Source organism: Vipera ursinii, assembly GCF_947247035.1.
Source record: "Vipera ursinii genome assembly, chromosome: 6".
NCBI lineage: Eukaryota > Metazoa > Chordata > Lepidosauria > Squamata > Viperidae > Vipera > Vipera ursinii.
Window position 1 is genome coordinate 6836584 of NC_139515.1, and position 23339 is coordinate 6859922.

Consider the following 23339-nt stretch of genomic DNA (forward strand, 5'->3'; position numbering starts at 1 on the left):
ATCAAAATTTAGCCTTTACCATCTATGCTTAAGCCCTTCAACTCTTGCACCTCGATGCAGGTGTGAAATTTGAAGATTCACATCATTGTCTCAGTGGTTGTAACAAATCACAAAACAGTCTTACCGTGCTAGAATTACCAATAATTGCTTCTGTTAATCTTCTTCCAGAGAGATGAATATTTGTTTATTTACTTACTTACATAGAGAGGTAGCCCTTGACCTACGACCTCAATGGAGCACAAAATTTCTGTTACTAAATGGGACATTTGTTAAGTGAATTCTGCCCTGTTTTACAACCTTTCTCGTCACAGTTGTTGAGTTAGTAACACAGCTGTTACGTGAATCTGCCTTCCTCATTGACTTTATTGGTCAGAAGTTCGAAATATTGGATTACATGACCCCGGGACACTCCAACCGTCATACGTGCATGTCAGTTGCCAAGCATTTGAATTTTGATCACATGACCGCGGGGACGCTGTAAGTGTGAAGAACAGTAATAAGTCCGTTTTTTCAGTGCCATTGTAACTTTGAATGGTCACTAAACAAACTTTTGTAAGTCAAGGACTACCTGCCTATTATATGGCCACCCTTCTCAAAACAGCAACTCTTCCAAACAGTGTCATTGCTTTAATTTTATAAGAAAGTGTCCACAGCACAGCTCAGAAATATCCTTGGAAATCAGGATGATGCTGAAGGCTGGTGCTTTGCTTGGCAAACCACCAGTTTCCTGTGCATTAATTACTTTCATGAAATGATTTTTTTAAAAGAAAAATAGGAACGACATTTCTCTTGCAAAGAGAAGTGAACTATCAGACACGAAGAATCAGGATCATTAAGTTCCAGTTAGGCTGATTTATTGCTCGCGTCTATTCACAAAACTCTAATCAACTAATGGTCAACACTAAACTGGCACTTAGATGAGAGTGAATAGAATTCAAAAGGAGCTGGGCTTAGACCGCTTATGACTACATAAGAGATTTGAGGCTGATTCCTCCCTTGACACCATCCTCAGGGTGTACCTGTCCTTGACCTTCACAAACCCTACAAAAGTGGAAGCCGAACTTTGAGAAGCAGGAGAGAAAGGGAATGGATTGTTTTCAACTTTGGTGGTGGTAATGACTCTTGACAATACCCTGTGCAGCTGAGAAGACAACTCATTGGGTCAAAGAACTAATTCATCTAGCGTTCTCACTCAAAGCATAAGTGGTTGGTTCATATTATGACATTCTGAACAGCTTATGTGAGGTCCTAGCTTATTTGAGAAGTCTACAATGCTGGGAACGATGGAAGATAAGAAAAAAAAAGAAGAAGACAACCAGTAGCAACATGCATAGACTTCACTGGAAGTCCTGAAGTACCAGACTGGGGACTGGTTAACCCCGGAAAAGATCTATCCATGTGGTCATTAAGAGTTGAACATAATCAAAAATAAATAATTGCTCATCCTTCAACATCCATCACTTACTCCCCTAGCAGCAAATATATTTCAGGAAACAATGAAAATTGTGAAAATAGGTCTGCATAACAGACCCATTTACTCAAACAATCTGTCCTTCTTTTGATCAACTGAAGCAAGGATCCAGTGGGTTTGGTCAGAGGGCATTCTTTATCTTTGAAAGAGAATTCTCTAAGAAATGGGCAGAAGAGAGATGTGGGTATTGGCATAGCTGAGCAAAAGCCAAACATGATTTAATTTAAATATAATTCTCAGTATGTAAACAGAATAACAGGACGACAGAGTTGGAAGGGGTCCTAGAGGTCTTCTAGTCCAAACCCCTGCTCAGGCAGAAAACCCGACAAATGGTTGCCCAATCTATTCTTGAAGACCTCCAGTGATGGAGCACCCACAATATCTGAAGGTAGGTTGTTCCACTGATTAATTGTTCCCACTGTCAGGAAATTTCTCCTTAGTTCCAGGTTGCTTCTCTCCTTGGTTAGTTTCCATCCATTGCTTCTTGTCCTGCCTTCTGGTGCTTTGGAGAATAGCTTGACTCCCTCTTCTTCCCCTTAGAGATTGGAACCCTGCTATCCTATCACCCCTAGTCCTTCTTTTCATTTGAGCAGGCATACCCAGTTCCCACAACCATTCTTCGTATGTTTCAGCTTCCAGTCCCCTCATTATCTTGGTTGATCTTGTCTGCACTCTTTCCAGAGTCTCAACATCTTTTTTTGTATCATGGTGACCAACACTGGATATTGACCTTGGCCAATCTCAAAAGAAAGCTAAGCAGGCCGGCTTGACCCAGAATAATAAACTAGGCTGTTGTTGTTAGCTGCAAAGTCATGTCCGACCCATCACGACCCCATGGACAACGTTCCTCCAGGCCTTCCTGTCTTCTACCATCTTCTGGAGTCCATTTAAGCTCACGCCTACTGCTTCAGTGACTCCATCCAGCCACCTCATTCTCTGTCGTCCCCTTCTTCTCTTGCCCTCCATCTTTCCCAGCATTAGGCTCTTCTCCAGTGAGTCCTTCCTTCTCATTAGGCGGCCAAAGTATTTGAACTTCAGGATCTGGCCTTCTAAAGAGCAGTCAGGGTTGATCTCCTCTAGGACTGACCGGTTTGATCGCCTTGCAGTCCAAGGGACTCGCAGGAGTCTTCTCCAGCACCATAGTTCAAAGGCCTCAATTCTTTGGCGCTCAGCCTTTCTTATGGTCCAGCTTTCACTGCCATACATTGCAACTGGGAAGACCATAGCCTTGACTATATGCACTTTTGTTGACAGGGTGATGTCTCTGCTTTTTAGTGTGCTGTCTAGATTTGCCATGGCTTTCCTCCCGAGGAGCAAGCGTCTTTTAATTTCTTGGCTACAGTCCCCATCTGCAGTGATCTTGGAGCCCAGGAAAATAAAATCTGTCACTACCTCCATTTCTTCCCCATCTATTTGCCAAGAATTGAGAGGGCCGGATGCCATGATCTTGGTTTTCTTAATGTTTAGTTTCAACCCAACTTTTGCACTCTCCTTCTTCACTCGCAACAGGAGGCTCTTTCGTTCTTCTTCACTTTCTGCCATTAGAAGACTAGGCTGGGAAGTAAAATATATCCTAAAAGAAAACAGTGTCAAGACCTTTTCCAGATCATTAACCCCAAACCTAAAGGATACACCCATGAATTTAACAGGAGCTGAGCCGAAGGAGAATTTATCGTATATGTACTGATGATGTATTTAACGGGACTGTTCTCTGCCTTACAAATTTATTTATTTTCTTTTCCTCGTGTTAAAAAAGGACTACATATTGCTTTCAGGGGCACCAAAGAGGCTCTAAACATCCATAGGCCCCCGACTACAGTATATATTTCAGTGTGTCAGAAAATTAATATTTGCATCGCTGAATGCGCAACCCTAAAATCCCTTGATTTATTGCAATGATGTCGAGATAAATCAGAGCCCCACTTCTGAAGGAATATGTACAGAATTATTTTATTTATTTTATTTTTTATTTTTATTACATTTATATCCCGCCCTTCTCCGAAGACTCAGGGCGGCTTACAAGCTTAGCAGTAGCCTTCATTCTATGTATATGCCTGCTTATTAGGGCTTTCACACACACACACCCCAAGCGGCATTATTACAAAGTCAGCTTATTGCCCCCAACAATCTGGGTCCTCATTTTACCTACCTCGGAAGGATGGAAGGCTGAGTCAACCTTGAGCCTGGTGGGATGCGAACCTGCACTAATTGCAGGCAGCTGGTGTTACTTAAGGAGGCATTAGCCCACTGCTCCACCAAGGCTGCAATTATGACATCATCCACTCATTCCTATGCCTCCTGCACAATTTTTTCCCCCTAATGTTTCTTTTGGGCATCAGGTTTTGTTTTGCTTCCCCCCCCCAAGAAGGGCTTTTGACCGCTCCCTTGTCAGCCCCACAAGGTAAACTAAAACTAAGAAACCAATGTCCTATCGGTCAGGACTACTTTTATTGTAAAGCTGTAGACCAGGGGTGTCAAACTCAATTTCATTGAGGGCTGCATCAGCATTGTGGTTGCCCTCAGGGGGCCAGGTGGGTGTGGCCAGGGTGGGCGTGGCCTACTGGGTGGGCGTGGCTAGAGTGCGTATGGCCTACTGGGTGGGCGTGGCCAGCTCTACATCGTTGGCATCAAGGGTGCCTATGGGGGCCTGGGCAGGAGTGGGACAGATTTGAGGGTCTCTGGCAGGAGGAGGGTCTCTGGGCCAGGGCCAAGGCAGTGGGGGCCGTTCCCTCACTGTTTCCAGGATGGCTTCGCGGGCCGCATGAAACCACTTCACGGGCCGGATCCGGCCCCCGGGCCTTGTGTTTGACATGTCTGCTGTAGAAGCAGAATCTTGCGAGTTTAAATGCGTTCTTTCCTCCCTCACTTAAGTTTGGTGTGAACTAGGGTAGGGCTTGTGGGAAGTCAGCCCCCCCACCCAGAGAAAGAAATATTAAAAGGGCAGAATATATTTCCCTAAAGGATTTAAAGGCAAAAACCAACCACCACCACCACCCAGTCTCTCTATCCCAAGCCGAAACCAAGTCTGCAGAATTGCAGATGGGTTAATCTTGTCAGAAAGACTGGAGTCAGGAAACTGGGATTAGGAAGAAAGATCCCTAGAATCAACACTAAAAATCTAAGAGTCGTCAGCCACATCCCCAGGGAAGCAAGATATGACCCTTGGGACATAATAGGATTAACCCACCACCATCAGAATACCAGAAGGGCACAGCCAGACTCAGGTCACAATACGTGACACAGGAAATACAAAGCCTTAAATAGGAACAGGAAACAACTCCAAACAAAAAGCTCCAGAGCAGACATGTCAAACGCGCGATGTCACATGACGTCACGCAGCGTATCGGGACGATTTTGCCATTGCCGGCAATGGGGTGGGTGCGGCTTCCACATGCCGCATCCAGCCCGCGGGCCGGCAGTTTGACACCCCTGCTCCAGAGGGTATAAAAACCCACTCCCTACATGTGCTCTCTCTATCTTTTCTTCCAAGCCATCTTCCTGTCTACTTCTCCTCTTCAATAAACTGCAACCTTCTTCCTAAAGCAGTCGCCATGTTGTTTATTCCCAGCTTGGACTGCACCCTGATGAAGACTTTTCGTTCAACAGCTAAATCAACATTTGGCCTTTGGGATGAACGCCCTTCGAATGGTGAGGGAGTGTGAACGGATTTCCAGAAAACATTGCAGACTATAGGAACCGTTTGCGCTCCAGTTTGAGATGCAGACAACACGGACTCATCCCCAACAGCCGGTGCCTGTCTTCAACCGTGAAAGGACCCAGGGCAGAAAAAACATCTTGCAATCAAGAAGGCTCCACACCTATTTGCACTACTCAGGTGACCCTGAGGACACAGGAAAGACTCCAAGGGGCCTCAGTGACTCCCTAAAAGAAGGCAAATGACCAGCTGTCTGAAAGGAATATAAATCCTTCCATTCCCCACCATCCAGTCAGAGCTGAATAAACTTCTCGGATGAGAAGCGAAATGTCTTCAAAGAAAAAACGTCCAGTTGCCTCCTGAAAAAAGCAACTTTGGGTTCTCTGCTTTGGCTAGTTCTTTGTCAAATGAGAAAATGGATCTGTTTTGACCAAGCTGATTTTGCAACAGATGGATAATTCAAAATCCAGTGACCTGATGTGAAATCAGTCATTCAAGTCCCCCACAGCATAGATTTACAGCATACAGTAGTGGCCACAATTGTGGAAACGTTTTGGGAAAAGTGTACAGTAGAAATGCCACCTTTGGTTTACGTTTCCACCAATTTTTCTTCTAATTTCTTTATAACTGTAGCTTTGTTCACATAATAATACTATTTGACATCGCCTTCTGGGCAACCAGTCAACTCTTTGCACCGTTACTTTAATTTTATTGTGTTTTACAAGCTCACTAAATGAAAGAACACAAAAAAACCCAACCGACTTGATAGCGATCACATAACACACTGACAAATGTCCTCCTCTCGGCTTCAATACACGACATCAATAACCAGATCCCACTGTGATCTTATTAGCTCATTGCCAAAACAAGATGACACCCGATTGGCTCTCTACACGCTCATGCTCATTGGCTACAATCAGACGAAGGAAAGCTACCTGATATCAACCTAAGCAAGTTGCGCTTCCTTTTTCTGGCTATTTGGCTATAGCTTTTCGTAGAATACAGTACAGATAATTGAACAAACTTTGTTGCATTCCATTCTTGATTAAATTATCTTTCCATTGATATATAATTTTATGGTACTACTCCCCCCAAAAAGTGGCGTTATTAGCCATCAAACCTCAAAAGTACACTTCCCAAAACGTTTACACAATTTTGGCTGCTACTGTACATTGAAATGCAATTTCAGAGCTACCAAGGACGAATCTCGGCTCAGTTCATTTTCCTGGAAAACGCTTACGAAAATACCAGGGACGAGAGAGAGAGAGAGAGAGAGAGAGAGAGAGAGAGAGAGAGAGAGAGAGAGAGAGAGGAGGGAGGGAGGGAGGGAGAGAGGGAGAGGGAGAGATTTATAGACAGACAGACAGGCAGATATAGATAGATAGATAGATAGATAGATAGATAGATAGATAGATAGATAGATAGATAGATAGATGATAGAGATAGAGATAGAGATAGAGATATATAGATATATAGATATAGATATATAGATATAGATATAGATATAGATATATATATAGAGAGAGATGAGATGAGAGATAAAAGATAAGAGATAAGAGATAGATAGATAGATATAGATAGATAGATAGATAGATAGATAGATAGAGAGAGAGAGAGATAGAGAGATAGAGAGATAGAGATAAAGAGATGAGATAAGAGATAAGAGAGAAGAGAGAAGAGATAGAGATAAGATAGATAGATAGATAGATAGATAGATAGATAGATAGATAGATAGAGATATAAATATATATAGATATATAGCTATAGCTATAGAGATATAGAGATACAGATACAGATACAGATACATAGATATACACAGTGCTTTTTTTGTAAAAGAAAAAGGTGCCGGAACTCACACATGTCATACAACCCGCCTTGCCTACCCTACAAGGTTCCATCCAAAAAAGGTGCCGGAACTCCGTTCTGAGCGTTCTATGAGGGAAAAAGCCCTGGATATACATATGTACATATGTAGACATATACATATACATTGGGTATACATACACATTGGGGATGTCTAGTTTAATGAAGAGAAGGATGAGGGGTGACATGGTAGCAGTGTTCCAGTATTTCAGGGGCTGCCACAAAGAAGAAGGAGTCAAGCTATTCTCCAAAGCGCCCGAAGGCAGGACAAGAAGCAACGGATGCAAACTAATCGAGGAGAGAAGCAACCTGGAACTAAGGAGAAACTTCCTGACAGTTAGAACAGTTAACCAGAGGAACAACCTGCCTCCAGAAGCTGTGAATGCTCCAACATTGGAAGCCAGCCTTTTTTCTTTTTCTTTTAAACTGCTTTGAGGAATTGTGGTGCTGTGTTTGGGGCGGTTACGTGTCTCTGATCAGATTTGTGCCTCTATAGGCACCTTGCAAATAGGCGGTTCATCTCTAATCGGCCTTCCCACCCAGCAAATGCTGATTTTATTATTATTTTCTCCCAGAAGATTGGCAGCATTACAAGGCACAGAAGCATGATTGAGTTCCGCAGCTGGAAGTATCTCAGTTCAAAGCTCTCTTCCTGGAAGGAGTTATTCTGCAGGTTGTTAATCAGATTTTGGCTGAAGAACGTTTGTTCTGATTGTATCACTTTGTAAGCTTCTCCAACTTCCAGGTAACACATGCCAGGCTTATTGTTCCAGACTCATAAAATTAATACACCTGCTAAAAAAAGAAACAGGGACTTGCCAAAGCATGAATAAGTATCATGCCTTGATGTGCTTTGACCTTTTCCTAAGTGGTCTCTTCTAACAGGGAAAGGGAGTATTAATGGCCTAATGGTTAAGGCATCGGAGGCTAGAAAGCCCAAGACTGGGAATTCTAGTTCCACCTTAGGCATGAAAGCTGACTGGGTGAGTTTGGACCTATCACCGAGAGAAGGTGAGTTGTAGTTCCACCTTAGACATGAAAGCCAGCTGGGTGACTTTTAGTCAATCAGCCAAGAGACAGTGAGTTCTAGTTTCATATTACGCATCAAAGCTGGCTGGGTGACTTTGGGCCAATTGCCAGGAGATTGTGAGTTCTAGTCCTGTCTTAGGTCATGAAAGGCAGCTGGGTGACTTTCGGCCAGTTCCACTCCCCCGGTCCAACTCACCTCACAGAGTAGTTGTTGTGGAAAAATACAAAGAGGAAAGTGTGATGGCTATGTTCACCTCCTTGAGTTATTTGTACATATAACAAAGGGATGATACGAATACATATATAATACATATGTTTCTTCCTGGCAAATAGATGGGGAAGAAATGGAGGTAGTGACAGATTTTGTTTTCCTGGGCTCCAAGATCACTGCAGTTGGGGACTGTAGCCAAGAAATTAAAAGACGCTTGCTCCTTGGGAGGAAAGCCATGGCAAATCTAGACAGCACACTAAAAAGCAGAGACATCACCCTGTCAGCAAAAGTGCGTATAGTCAAGGCTATGGTCTTCCCAGTTGCAATGTATGGCAGTGAAATTTGGACCATAAAAAAGGCTGAGCGCCAAAGAATGGAGGCCTTTGAACTCTGGTGCTGGAGAAGACTCCTGCGAGTCCCTTGGACTGCAAGGCGATCAAACCGGTCAGTCCTAGAGATCAACCCTGACTGCTCTTTAGAAGGCCAGATCCTGAAGTTGAAACTCAAAATACTTTGGCCACCTAATGAGAAGGAAGGACTCACTGGAGAAGAGCCTAATGCTGGGAAAGATTGAGAGCAAGAGAAGAAGGGGATGACAGAGAATGAGGTGGCTGGATGGAGTCACTGAAGCAGTAGGTGTGAGCTTAAATGGACTCCAGAAGATGGTCGAGGACAGGAAGGCCTGGAGGAACATTGTCCAGGGGGTCGCGATGGGTCGGACACGACTTCACAGCTAACAACAACATATGTTTATAGGATTTGATTTCTGTTCTGTCCTAGCTCCATTGGAACCTAACCTAGAAACCTAGGTGCTGGTATGTTTGGACAATGTGGGCAAAAAAGGCAATAGGGTGGCCTCAAAATCCTACTGGTACACATAACAATGGGTGTAGCTTTGATTTCACCATCATGGCTGCCATCTTGACTCCTTTGCCCCTATTCTACTGTGGGAAGAATCCAGAGAAAGAAATATTTTGGGAAATATTTAAAAAGGCAGAATTTATTTCCCCAAAGGAATAATGGAAAAGATCTTTTTAAAAAAGACAGAAATGCAAATTCAATAATCCATTCAGGAAAGTTGGGAGCACGGAAGCTAGAAATTAGGAAGACAAAGACCCCTAAAATCTACATACCCCCACCCAAATTCTAAGGACAGGAGACATAATAGGATTAACCCACCAATACCAAAAGGACACACTCAGACTCAGGTCAAAGCCTCAAACAGGAACAGGGAACCAACCTCAAGAGCCCCAGAAGGTATAAAAGCCCATCATTCTGCTCCATGTGGTCAATTTTTTCCAGAGCCATCTTTCTGTCTGGTTCTCCTCTTCAATAAACTACAACCTTCTTTCTAAAGCAGTCTCCATTTTGATTATTCCCAGCTTGGACTGGACCCCGGTGAAGATTTTTCTTCCAACACTGCCGACAAGACGGATAGAGGAGACTTAAGAAGCCAAGCCATTCAGAGCCGAGAAGACACGACAAGAACCACCATTTCCCCTGGTGGCATAAAGATGTATTAAATAACTAAATTCAATAGATAAATCGCGCTCAAGTGATTCTTCAGCACATCAGCAAAAATGACCCAAGGTTAATTCGGTCCTTCAGGATCTGAACATAGGAATTCTTCCCAGATGCATTTTCTTTCTATTCCTGTTCCCATCACCCACTTTGCTCAGTGAATATTTTTCTTTTCTTTTTGCTTGCAAAAAAACGAAGGCTGGCAAGATAATAAAAAAGGGGGTGGGGCGGGAATTTGAACCTCCAAGATGAGTTGCATTTTCTATTACCACCGCAGAAGGACTTAATAAAGATGTTAGCTCACCGGAACAGTTTCCCGAACTATGTTATTCAAATAATACACAACCACAATCATGCATACCCAATTAAGCCTCCGAGGAGGGGAGAGTGGAGGGAAGGGGATGAACAACCAAGTATATTTTCTATCTTTCCTTATTGGCAACTTTAGATGGAGCAAGCTTTCTGCTCATCTATTTAATACGTGTTTCGGAATGTTTCAGTCCTTAAAAAAAAAAAAGCAAATCCAACTGATTCCAAAATTGGTGGAAATGCATGAAATGCAGGCACACCCAGATTGCCATAAAATTTACTTTCCCCTGCTTTAAAAATCTGTCACCCTGCAAACATGATGGGTCTCAGACAGAAGCATGTATATGTGTATATGTATATGTATATGTGTATATGTATATGTATATGTATATGTATATGTATATGTGTATGTGTGTATGTGTATGTGTATGTGTATGTGTATATATGTATATGTATATGTATATGTATATGTGTATGTGTATATGTATATGTGTATATGTGTATGTGTATGTGTATGTGTGTATATGTATATGTATATGTATATGTATATGTATATGTATATGTATATATATGTGCTTTTACACCTTCAATTCTACGTGGGGGAAAACCCGAATGACCAAAGATCCATATATATATATATATACGGGAGAAGGGCGGTATATAAGTTATATATATATATATATATATATATATATATATATATATATATATATATATGTATATATATATATATATATATTATATACCGCCCTTCTCCCGTAGGACCCAGGGCGGTTCACAAGGCAATTAAAACCACATTACAATACAAAAAGTTAATAACAATTAAAATAGATTAAATTATCCTTGATTAAAAATCTAAAACCCCTATAACTCTGATTTAAAAAACCCAATTACAATAAGTTAAAATTAAAAATTCTCAGTCCTGGCCGAAAAGCTCAAAGAGCCAGGTCTTCAGGTCCCGGCGGAACGAACGAATACACACACACACACACACACACACACACACATATACATAGATTCTTGCCTGCAATCTCTGGCCAGATCCAGCCCACTTTTGAACTCGACCTTTCTTTTACCACCTTCTCCCCTGACACCCATTTTGGTTCCATGCTTTTCAGCGTTTGGAGAATAATTAAGCTGATGAGAGCAGAGAAGTTCCCGAGTCCCTTTCCGTAATTTATTTCCGACATTCCGTTGGGTTTGGAAAGAATAACAAGGAAACGCCACCAAAAAAGGGATTTGATCTCAGCGTGCTGCAGGAAACGCAGGTGTGCCCCTAAGATCGGCTTCCTCTGTCCTTTTCAGGGCCATCAGCTTTGTCGTATTTATGGAGGAGAGGACCAAATGACCTCGTTTTCCCTGTGTCCTCCCACCGATTCCTACAGCTTTCCCTCTTCCCCTTCCCACTGTGCAATCCATTAAGGAGAAGCAAGGTTAAACAGCTACACCCTGCAAAGTATTTCCGACAGCATCAAAGCCAGCCACCTCCTAAGAGTAAGCTACGAGATCCTGGTTTCTGTGCTTACGCAGAGTTCAAAAAGTTCAAAGGAAACGCCCAGCTGCTTAAAACTAGGTTAGTTCTTCACTTAGGTGGTTCTCGACGTATGACCACGATTGAGCACATTTCTGTCACCAAGAGAGACATTTGCTAAGTCGGTTTTGCTCCGCTTTGCGACTTTTCTCGCCACCGTTAAGTGAACCACTGCGATTGTTCTGTCAGTCACCCAATTGTTAAGCGAATTTGGTTTCTCTCAATGACTTTGCTGGTCAGAAAGTCGCAAAATGGGGGGGGGTGCCACGTGATCCTGGGACACTCCAACCGTCGTAAATGTGAGTCAGCGGTCAAGCCTCCGAATCTAAATCGCATGACCACGGGGAGGTTGCAACGGTCATAAGTGTGAAAAATGGCCAGAAGTCACATTTTTCAGCGCCGTGGTAACTTTGCATGGCCATGAAATGGCAGCAAAACTCATTTCACAAATGTTGCATTTAAGAACAGAAATTTGGGGCTCAATTTTGGTTATAAATCAATGAAGTATAATTCGATAGAAAGCTTCCAGCAATAAGGTCAGGGTTTTGTACTATGATAGCTAAACTGCTATAAAAAATATATTTTTCAGTGTTGTCTTAGGCCCTCAAGGAAATAAATACTTCCAAGTTCAAAAAGATGTGTTCCCAGATAAATGTGGCTAAGATTATAACCGCACAATCTCTCCGTTGTGTCCTGTGCAGAAATAAACTCCTATCAACATTTCCAAATGTCAGACTTTTTAAAGCAAATAGGTCATGTTTTTTTTTTGCACCTGCTGGAAATTTTAACAATGCACACTATAATGTAGCACGTTTTATACATTTTATACTGCTGATCTGATGTTTAATTCCAAGATGGCCTTGGCTAAATTGTTTTGTAACCCTAATCTACCTTGGAAAGTTCAAATGAGGCCACAGTGTTAATCCAGGATAAAGCGAGCGAGTTTGACCGATTTTGACCCTTATTTATTTAACTGATCGGACACTTAGAAAGAGAAGTGTTCAAATAGGCATTATATATATATATATATATATATATATATATATATATATATACACATATACATACAGTATACATATACATATACATATACATATACATACATACATACATACATATATATATATATATATATATATGTATGTCAAATGCTTGTTAACTATTTGTAGATTACCTTGCTAGGCCCCAAACATGGGACAAATCTTTATTTCCTGTTTCAGCCTAACCGAAGGCCATCGACAGGCAGTAGTCACACCGGTGACAGCTCATATTTGTGTAAATTTTTTGGTTTGCTAACAAAGAATTAAAGGCAGACTGATATGCATTTCAAACTTATTAGTTTTCATCAGTCAGCCATACCCTTCTGAGATTTGAACCTGGGCTGATTGCACATTAGGCAGTTGTTTTCACCTCTAGGCCACAGGCTCTCTCTACATATATACATATACATATACATATACATATACATATACATATACATATATGTAATTTGGGCTGCAAAAATCCGGATGACCAACATGAGGGCAATGAAGAGAGATAGAAAACTGCCTTTCTTTTCTTTCCTTTTTTAAAAAGGCAGAGAGCTGCAATTCCATCAAAGACCTCAGAAAATCTCTCCATCAAGCACTGTGTTTGCCCAATGTTCAGAACTTGGATAGAATAGAATAACAGAGTTGGAAGGGACCTTGGAGGTCATCTAGTCCAACCCCCTGCTCAGGCAGGAAACCCTATACCATTCCAGACAAAGGGCTGGCCAGTCTCTTCTTAAAAACCTCCAGTGTTGGAGCATTCACCACTTCTGGAGGCAGGATGTTCCACTGGTTAATTGTTCTCACTGTCAGGAAGTTTCTCCTTAGTTCCAGGTTGCTTCTCTCCTTGACTAGTTTCCATCCATTGCTTCTTGTCCTGCCCTCAGGTGCTTTGGAGAATAGCTTGACTACCTCTTCTTCCCCTTAGATCAGAGGTCCCCAACCATTTGGGCACCAGGGACTGGTTCCGTGGAGAAAGGTTTTTCCATGGATGGATGGGAGTGTGATTTTGTGTGCTGCCTGCATCCTACGGATGAGACTTTGTTTACGTGGCCCAGTTGCTTGCATGCCACAGCTGCGGACCGGGGGTTGGGGATCCCTGCATGCCACAGCTGCGGACCGGGGGTTGGGGATCCCGGCCTTAAAATATTGGAACCTTGGTATCCTATCACCCCTCGTCCTACTTTTCACTTGAGCTGGCATACCCAATTCCTGCAATAGTTCTTCCTGTGTTGACCCCCCTCCCTCTTCTCTGTGGCAACCCCTGAGATATTGGAACTCTGCTATCATGTCCCCCCTAGTCCTTCTTTTCATTAGACTAAGGTTCCCCCGCACATGCGTGCTAGTCGTTTCCGACTCTAGGGGCCGGTGCTCATCTCCGTTTCAAAGCTGAAGAGCCAGCGCTTGTCTGAGGACGTCTCCATGGTCATGTGGCCGGCATGACTAGACGCCAAAGGCGCATGGAACGCTGTTACCTTCCCACCGTAGTGGTCCCTATTTTTCTACTTGCATTTTTACGTGCTTTCGAACTGCTAGGTTGGCAGAAGCTGGGATGAGTAACAGGCGCTCACTCTGTTACGCGGCACTCGGGATTCAACCCGCCAAACTGCCGATCTTCTGATCGACAAGCTCAGCGTCTTAACCCACTGAGCCACCACATCCCTTATTTCATTAGACTAGACATACCCAATTTCAGCAACCGCTCTTTATATGTTTTAGCCTCCAGTGCCCTGATCATCTTTGTTGCTTGCCTTCCTTTTTCGTTACTTGCGTTCCTTCTTCCTACTTGTCTGAAGTTGGGACCAGCCAGAGAGGAAGATTTAAGCAACTGGCCCCCACAATAGACACGCACAAGCGCTGGAAGTCGCACCGGTAATATCATTGGAGGAGTCGCTGTCCCAAACTCGGCTTTGACACGGAACAAGTCACTCTGCGCCAGCCCAACAAGATCGCACCGGACCGGACCGGACAATCCTTTGCTTCCTTTTCAAACGGCTGAATCCCACCCAACCTTATCCGCAATTTAAAGCGGAGATCTACTCGGGACTGGTACACTTCCGCGTGCGAGTTGCTCACACGTGCAAGAAGCAGGCGCGCGTATATAGCTAGGCTTTGTACAACACGCGGGCGCTTAGTTTCTGTTTGTATACACAAGTACACGCGGGGTGCTCTCTTGAGATTGGTAGTTTTGTTTGCAGACGCTTTCCTGACCCGAACTTAGGGAACACTATCAGCGCTAGTCAGTGTGGATGTTAGCTAGTTTGAGTCGTGAAAGGTCCGCCAGAAAGCCACCAAGAGCGCCAAGGATCCCTCATTTCCACCCTGAGCTACAAATATTGTCCTTCGTTGGTGCAAACCACACACACACACACACACACACACACAGCAAAGAGACTAAAGGCGCTTCTGAACGCCAGCAAGCCGTTTGCGGAGGTTGCTTCAGCGCTTTCTTCCAGCCTTCGCCTTCCCTTTAAACCTGTCCCGAAACTTAACCCCTGCGCCGCCCGTTTCTCCTCTGTCCCGACTACAGCACCTCGCTTGGTCCCCCCAAACTGGGTGGGCAGCAGAGGTCCAAGGCACACTTCTTGGACCCCCGACCTCGCCCAGTCACGAATCCTTTTCAAGAGCGCACAAACCCCGAGTACACGCGTCTGCGCGTCTCCACGACCCTAAAGAACCACACCATCAGTCAACGATTGCCTTCTGTTCAACGCCACTCGCAGCCTTTTCCTCCAAGCGCCCGGAGCTCCCAGACCTCTCCCTCCTCCTCCTCCTCCTCTTCCTTTTCTTCCCTTCCCTCCCGCGTACACGCGTGTGTGCGTCTCCACGACCGCAACGAACCACAACATCCCCCAACGTTCGCCTTCCGCCCAACGCCCCTCGCGGCGTTTTCTTCCAAGCGCCCGGAGCGACCAGACCTTCCCCTCCTCCTCCTCCTCCTCCTCCCTTCCCTAACGCGTACACGCCTGTGCGCGTCTCCACGACCGCAACGAACCACAACATCTTCTTTCCCCCCCCCCACCTTCTCCCCAACGATCGCAGTCCGCCCAAAGTCCCTCGCGGCGTTTTCCTCCAAGCGCCCGGACCTCCCGCTTCCCCCCAACACACACACACACACATTTCCTCCTCCCAAACTCCCGCGTACACGCGTGTGCGCGTCTTGACGACCAGGCAAGGCTTTACCTCGCCGAGAGCGGCGCGCCTGGGCGAAGAGCAAACTAACCTGCCAGCGGGACGGCCAGGACGGAGTGGAGGAAGAGTCCGAGGGGCAACAGCTGGTGGGTCCACATGGATGGGGAGGAAGGGGGGGAGCTGGCTATACCTGGGCCGGTGTGGAGGGGAGGGCTGGGGAGGAGTTCTTCCCCCTTCCCAGGGGTCCCCAAAGGAGGCAGAGGCGGCAACAGTGGAGCCCCGGAGCGTTGAGCTGCTACTTATTGCAAGCAGCCCGGCTTTGGCTGAGTGAGTAACAGGAAAATCCTGGGTCCCAACTCCCTCTTACGGGAAGAAAGCGCGTGCACGAGCAATGGCCCCCGCCGCCGCGCTTTCCCCGCCTTCCCTCCCCGCCAGCCCAGCCGGGGAGGGAGAGCCGAGGGGCACAAGGACCGCCGCAGGGCAGCACAGCCGGCCGGAGCCCCACCGCTTCCAAAGGGGGCTGGCGCGGAGGGGGGGGTGTATGTGGGGTGGGGTGGGGGAAAGCAGCTGTGACCCGGGACGACGGCCGGCAGCTCCGCTTTGGGAAGCAGCTTCGTCCAGGCGGGATGGCAGCTTTGGAGGAGATAGATAGATAGATAGATAGATAGATAGATAGATAGATAGATAGATAGATAGATAGATAGATAGATAGATAGATAGATAGATAGATAGGTAGGTAGGTAGGTAGGTAGGTAGGTAGGTAGGTAGGTAGGTAGATGATAGATAGATAGATAGGTAGGTAGGTAGGTAGGTAGGTAGATGATAGGTAGGTAGGTAGATAGATAGATAGATAGATAGATAGATAGATAGATAGATAGATAGATAGATAGGTAGATGATAGGTAGATGATAGGTAGATGATAGGTAGGTAGATAGATAGATAGATAGATAGATAGATAGGTAGATGATAGGTAGATGATAGGTAGATAGATAGATGATAGGTAGATAGATAGATAGATAGATAGATAGATAGATAGATAGATAGATAGATAGATAGATGATAGGTAGATAGATAGATGATAGGTAGATAGATAGATAGATAGATAGATAGATAGATAGATAGATAGATAGATAGATAGATAGATAGATGATAGGTAGATAGATAGATGATAGGTAAATAGGTAGATAGGTAGATAGATAGATGATAGGGAGAGAGAGAGAGAGAGAGAGAGAGAGAGAGAGATGATAGATAGATAGATAGATAGATAGATAGATAGATAGATAGATAGATAGATAGATAGATGAACTCCCTGCTTGCAGAAAGCTAGTGCGTAAGCCTTCCGAAGCGGGGGACCTGTTTGGCGTTTCTTTCTATCACAGTTGAGAAAGTTACTCGACGCTGGAGATTGCAGGCTTCCTTGGTGGTGCTGCGCCCAGCCCAGTTGGATCAAAAGTCCAGGTGTTCGCAAGGGGGGATGCCTTATGTGTCGCCTGGATTGGTTTTAATCAAGGTGATGGGGCAGAGATAGAGAGAGAGGGAGGGAGGGAGAAGGAGAGAAAATGAGAGAGAGAGGGGGGGAGGGGGGAGGGGAAGGAGAGTAAGTGGGAGAGAGAGGAGGGAAAGGAAGGAGAGTAAGAAGGAGGGAGAGAGCGGGAGGGGAAGGAGAAGAAGGGAGGAAGGGAGAGAGAGGGAAAGGAAAGAGGGAGGAAAGGAGAGTAAGGGGGAGGGGGAAGGAGAGGGAATGAGAGGAGAGGGGAGGGAGGGAGGGGAAGGAGAGTAAGTGGGAGAGAGTGGGGAAGAAGGAGAGTAAAAAGAAGGGAGAGTGGGAGAGGAAGGAGAAGAAGGGAGGGAGGGAGAGGGAAAAGAGAAAGGGAAGAAAGGAGAGTAAGAGAGAGAGGGAGGGGGAAGGAGAGAAAATGAGAGGGGAGGGAGGGAAGGAGAGTAAGTGGGAGAGAGAGGGAAGGAAAGAGAGTAAGGAGGAGGGAGAGAGCGGGAGAGGGTAGGAGAGGAGAAAGGAAGGAGAATAAGAAAGAGGGAGGAAGGGAGAGAGAAAAAGAGGGTGTAAGAAGAGAGGGAGGGAGGAAAGGAGAGTAAGAGAGAGAGAGAGAAAGGGAGGGGGAGAGAGAGATACTCATCAGGCTTGTTTGTCCAAAGTTCTGCAGCCTCAGGTGGGCTCCATATCAGCCAAAGGAATAGCAACCATTCACACAGCTGGATCAATCTGGGTACAGAATTAACTCAGTTCTTGAATTCACACAACTTGCACGAAGCCACCCAAAGAAACCCTGATGAATAACCAAGCGTGGCGAGAAAGTTTTCTTGACTCTGGTCTTCAATATAGCACGCACAAGAGGATGGACCCACATATAAATATTTGTTCATTTGTACTTACGGTTGCCTATGTTGGCCATTGGCCAGTTTCAAAGAACAGTTCTTCTGAAAACCATCAGATAAAGAACGGTGATATGGAGATCCAAACCATTAAATTCACTTTTTTCACCATCTATAAACATTACTTTGTTCCTTCCACGGCCCATAACTGACTTCCGCAGCAAAACGTTCATTTTTCCTAAAGTCATCCTTGCCTCCCGTTGATTATATGTCTAATTATCTTGTCAGTTCAGGTAGCCCTCGCCTTACAACGTTTCATTTAGTGACCATTTGAAGTCACGACGACACTGAAAAAGGGACTTACGACCGTTTTTCACACTAACGACTGTGGCAGCATCTCCCGTGGTCTTTGGATCAAAATTCGGATGCTTGGCGACTGACTCATATTTATGACGGTTTGCAGTGTCCTGAGGTCACGTGATCAACTTTGGGGACCTTTTGACAATGGGGAAGCCAGATTCACTTAACAACCGTGCTACTAGCTTAAGAACTGCAGTGATTCACTTAAGAACTCTGGCAAGGAAGGTCATAAAACGGGGGCAAACCCCACTTAACGAATGTTTCACTTAGCAACAGGAATTTGGGGCACAATTGTGGTCATAAGTCATCTTCCCAGATTTTGTTTTTCATCTTCCCAGACTAACCTGTAAACTTAGATTTCCTTGAAATTTGCCACCCAGTTATTAACGTAAGGGACGCGGTGGCTCAGTGGGTTAGGACACTGAGCTTGTTGTTCAGAAGGTCGGCAGTTTGGCGGGTCGAATCCCGAGTGCCGCGTAACAGAGTGAGCGCCTGTTACTCGTCCCAGCTTCTGCCAACCTAGCAGTTCGAAAGCACGTAAAAATGCAAGTAGAAAAATAGGGACCACCACGGTGGGAAGGTAACAGCGTTCCGTGCGCCTTTGGCATCTAGTCATTCCGGCCACATGACCACGGAGACGTCCTCGGACAAGCGCTGGCTCTTCGGCTTTGAAACGGACATGAGCACCGGCCCCTAGAGTTGGAAACGACTAGCACGCATGTGCGGGGGAACCTTTACCTTTACCTTTATTAACGTAATCCAATTCTTACTCGCTTTTCTGCAATCCACTAATGTGGGTGATGTTACAGGTCAGTCAGTCATTTTTATCTGTACCTTATTTGCTCTTTATTTTATTTTTAATGTTTTGTCTCCTCCTTTTATGCCATCTCCTAAAGGGACTCTTTCCCCCATCAGGTAAGTGAAATGTATGTGCAGTTTATCCATTTTTAAACATTTCACTTTTTTCCTACAAATTGAAGAAGGCTGTTTTGATAGCACGGTTACTGGTGGGACAATACTGGAAGAAGGATAGTTTGCCTACTATAGAAGAATGGGTGCTTAAAGTATCGAATCTTGCAGAAATGTCTAAGATTTCTGCTTATTGGAAGGATCATTCGCAAGAAAGGTATATTTCAGTTTGGAGCAGATGGATAGATTATATTCAGAATAAATATGGGACTAAAAAGTTCCATTTAGCTTATGAGTAGATTTTAGAGGGATATTGTTATTAATTTTAGTGTTAGTACTTTGTATGTATCTATGTTGGGACGCGGTGGCTCAGTGGGTTAGGACGCTGAGCTTGTCGATCGGAAGGTCGGCAGTTTGGCGGTTCGAATCCCGAGTGCCGCGTAACAGAGCGAGCGCCTGTTACTCGTCCCAGCTTCTGCCAACCTAGCAGTTCGAAAACACGTAAAAATGCAAGTAGAAAAATAGGGACCACTCCGGTGGGAAGGTAACAAGCGTTCCGTGCGCCTTTGGCGTCTAGTCATGCTGGCCACATGACCACGGAGACGTCCTCGGACAAGCGCTGGCTCTTCGGCTTTGAAACGGAGATGAGCACCGGCCCCTAGAAACGACTAGCACGCATGTGCGGGGGAACCTTTACCTTTACCTTTATGTTAAAGGGGAGTTAAAGCACATTATGAATTTGGTGACTTTTATATTATGGGTAATTTTTAGTTAGAATATGATTATTATATCTATAACCCTGTATTTAGCTCTGGGAAGTGGGGGGGGGAAGGGGGATGGTTTCGGGTGGGTGGGTTTTGGGGATATGTATTGTGAAATCTTTCTTTAATTAAAAAAAAGAGGGGAAAAAAGAAGGGTGTGCTACGTTTCCCATTACGGCACAAATTCGATGACATTTTACAACCCCAGAATCTTCTTTTTAAAAAATTCGAAATCTTCTTACGCTGTTTAGGTAACCCTGTTTGTAAGGTTGCCTTCTTTCTTCTCTCATTTGTTACTGTTTAACATTGTTTATTTTTTTGTTTATAGTGCAGCTTTTGTACCATGGAGGGGGATTTTCGTTCTTTTTTTTTTTTTTTGCTCAGTTTGTTTATTTTAGTCCAGGCATGGGGGGGAAAAAAAGACCAAATTACGGAAAAAAAAATGTTTGTTTGTTTGTCTTCCCCTGATTTCATCACTGATAGGGCAAGAGAGGACATAATAAATAATGTCTTTGAATGGCTGGTTCTCCAGAGACACAGGGATTTTTTTTTCACTTGAAGTTTACAAAATTTCCCTTCAGGGTCTAAGAAAGGCATGAACTGAAAACATATATAAATATATATACATTATTTGTTATGTCCTCTCTTGCCCTATCAGTGAGAAATCCATGGAAGACAGACAAACAAACATTTTTTTAAAAAAGAAACTTTTTCGTAATCTGGTCTTTTTTTCATGCCTGTGCTAAATATATATATGTGTGTGTGTGTGTGTGTGTGTGTGTGTGTGTGTGTGTGTGTGTGCAAGGTGAAGATTTTGATGACTGTATCACAACATCCATCTGAAAAATTCCCCTCTGCTCCAAGAACTAAGATCCTCTAAATTTGCTCTATAGGAAGTATAGAAATGGTCGTAAGTGTGAAAAAAAAGGTCATAAGTCACTTTTTTCCCAGTGCCGTTGTAACTTTGAAAGGCCACTAAACAAACTGTCGTAAATTGAAGACTATCTGTAAGGTGCTAGCAAGAAGAAGCTTTTGAAGAGTGTACCACAGACAGACATCTGAAAATTTTCCCTCTGCTTCAAGAACTAAGATCCTCTAAATTTGCTCCATTGGTTATATTTATAGATTTATTAGATGCTTATCCTGCCTTTATTATTTTAGATGTAATTCATGGCGCAGGTTCTGCTGCTTTTGGGTGTTTTTGAGATAGAGAGACAGAGAGAGAGAAAGACAGAGACAGAGACAGAGAAAGAGAGAGAGAGAAAGAAAAAGAAAAAAAAGAGAGAGAAAGAGAAAGAAAAAAGAGAGAAAGAGGAGAAAGAGAGAGAGAGAGAAAAAAAAGATTGCTTTTTACCCTGAAACATGGCTATATGGATAACCAAAGTTTATTGTATTGTGATCTGGTTTCAATTTGCCATAGACTATCCAGAATCATTAAAGGTAAAGGTAAAGGTTCCCCTGCACATGCGTGCTAGTCGTTTCTGACTCTAGGGGCCGGTGCTCATCTCCGTTTCAAAGCCGAAGAGCCAGCGCTTGTCTGAGGATGTCTCCGTGGTCATGTGGCTGGCATGACTAGACGCCAAAGGCACACGGAACGCTGTTACCTTCCCACTGGAGTGGTCCCTATTTTTCTACTTGCCTTTTTACATGCTTTCGAACTGCTAGGTTGGCAGAAGCTGGGACGAGTAACAGGCGCTTGCTCTGCTACGCGGCACTCGGGATTCGACCCGCCAAACTGCCAACCTTCTGATCGACAAGCTCAGCGTCCTAACCCACTGAGCCACCGCATCCAGAATCATTACGACGAGATCATTGTGATGTGATAACCATATAAATAGTTTCAACGGGGCAAGGTGAACATGGCTGCCAAATTTACTCCAATTTTAAGACAGGCAGAAGGAGTGTCCTAAAGCAAGACCCGAATCTTCATGAAATTTTTCTATCTTTGCCCCAACTGGGCAATTATCCTCTCATCCTCACACAATATCTGACCTTTCACCTTGGCAGGAAATATTTGGAGTCGGTTGTTCCTTTGGACTGATTTTTATTAGAGGCGCTTTTCACAAAATAAAAACAATACAAGTGAAAAGAAAAAAAAGAAAGAAACACAAGAAAAATGGGAGATGTACAAAGAGGAAAGAACAAGAAAGAGAAAAAAGATGAGGGAGGGAGGGAGGAAGGAAGGAAGGAAGAGAAGGGGAGGGAGGAAGGAAGGAACAATTGTCTTTGTGACAATTGTTACTCTCTCTCTATATATATACAGTAACAATTGTCACACTTCTCCCAGAAGAACGAAGCTGAAGCCACCAGCCTGAGGATGACGGATGAGATTTTGTCGAAACGTTGCCCTGATACCTCCAGTTCTACGTTGGGAAAAACCTGAATGACCAAAGATCTACGTGTGTGTGTGTGTGTGTGTGTGTGTGTGTGTGTGTGTGTGTGTGTATATATATATATATATATATATATATATATATATATATATATATATATATATATATATATATATATATACATATACATATATATATATACATATATTTATTTTATTTATTTTATTTTAATTCCATTTATATCCCGCCCTTCTCCGAAGACTCAGGGCCTTTCTCTCTAATGATACATTATAATTTCATTCTTTCCATACTCTATCCTTTCTAACTATTCAACCTATAAATCCCAAGTTCATTTTGTTCTGTTTTCAGCAAGAAGAGTTTCCAGTTGCTACCTTTCCCCTATTTAAAAAAGTCAGTGTTGCCATCTCAGCAATTTCCATCACCTTTACTGACCCTCCATTGTGGACATTTCAGATTCTTCCCATCTTTGCGTATATCCAAGTTTTTTTGGGTTGTCTGTTCAATAGACCCAGCAAAGAACAGTCCCGGCTTCCCCATTTCCAACACAGATTTAAAATACCTTGATACATTCTAAAAAGTTGTTCTGGTGTCATACACCAACCGTACATAACTCCTTTTGTTATGACCCTGTAATCCCTTAATTCGCAGTAGAGTCAGGGCGACTGGATGGAGCTGAGCATTTGCTGGCTGGCTGCCCTTCCTGATGCCTATGTAGAGTTCACAGCAGATTTTTATTTTCTTTGCACCCTAGAGAGAAACATATGCTGCTACCTAGGATTGAACTCTCAACCTTTCATATGGAAGGCAACCATCTTCACCACCATTCCGTACATCATTTTGTAAAAATTCTCTTTTAAATGATAACATTAATGTG

General features: G+C 43.9%; 1 protein-coding gene across 1 annotated transcript in view; it reads right to left on the reverse strand.

Moving 5' to 3' along the window:
• Positions 1 to 15908, reverse strand: part of HGF (hepatocyte growth factor) — a gene marked incomplete at its 5' end in the record, with an annotated part of 73459 nt that extends 57551 nt beyond the window's left edge. Inside the window, one exon of the mRNA XM_083366622.1 lies at positions 15842 to 15908. Coding sequence (XP_083222748.1) covers positions 15842 to 15908 — 67 coding nt within the window. The remainder of the gene's footprint in view (positions 1 to 15841) is intronic.
• Positions 15909 to 23339: the final 7431 nt, after the last annotated feature.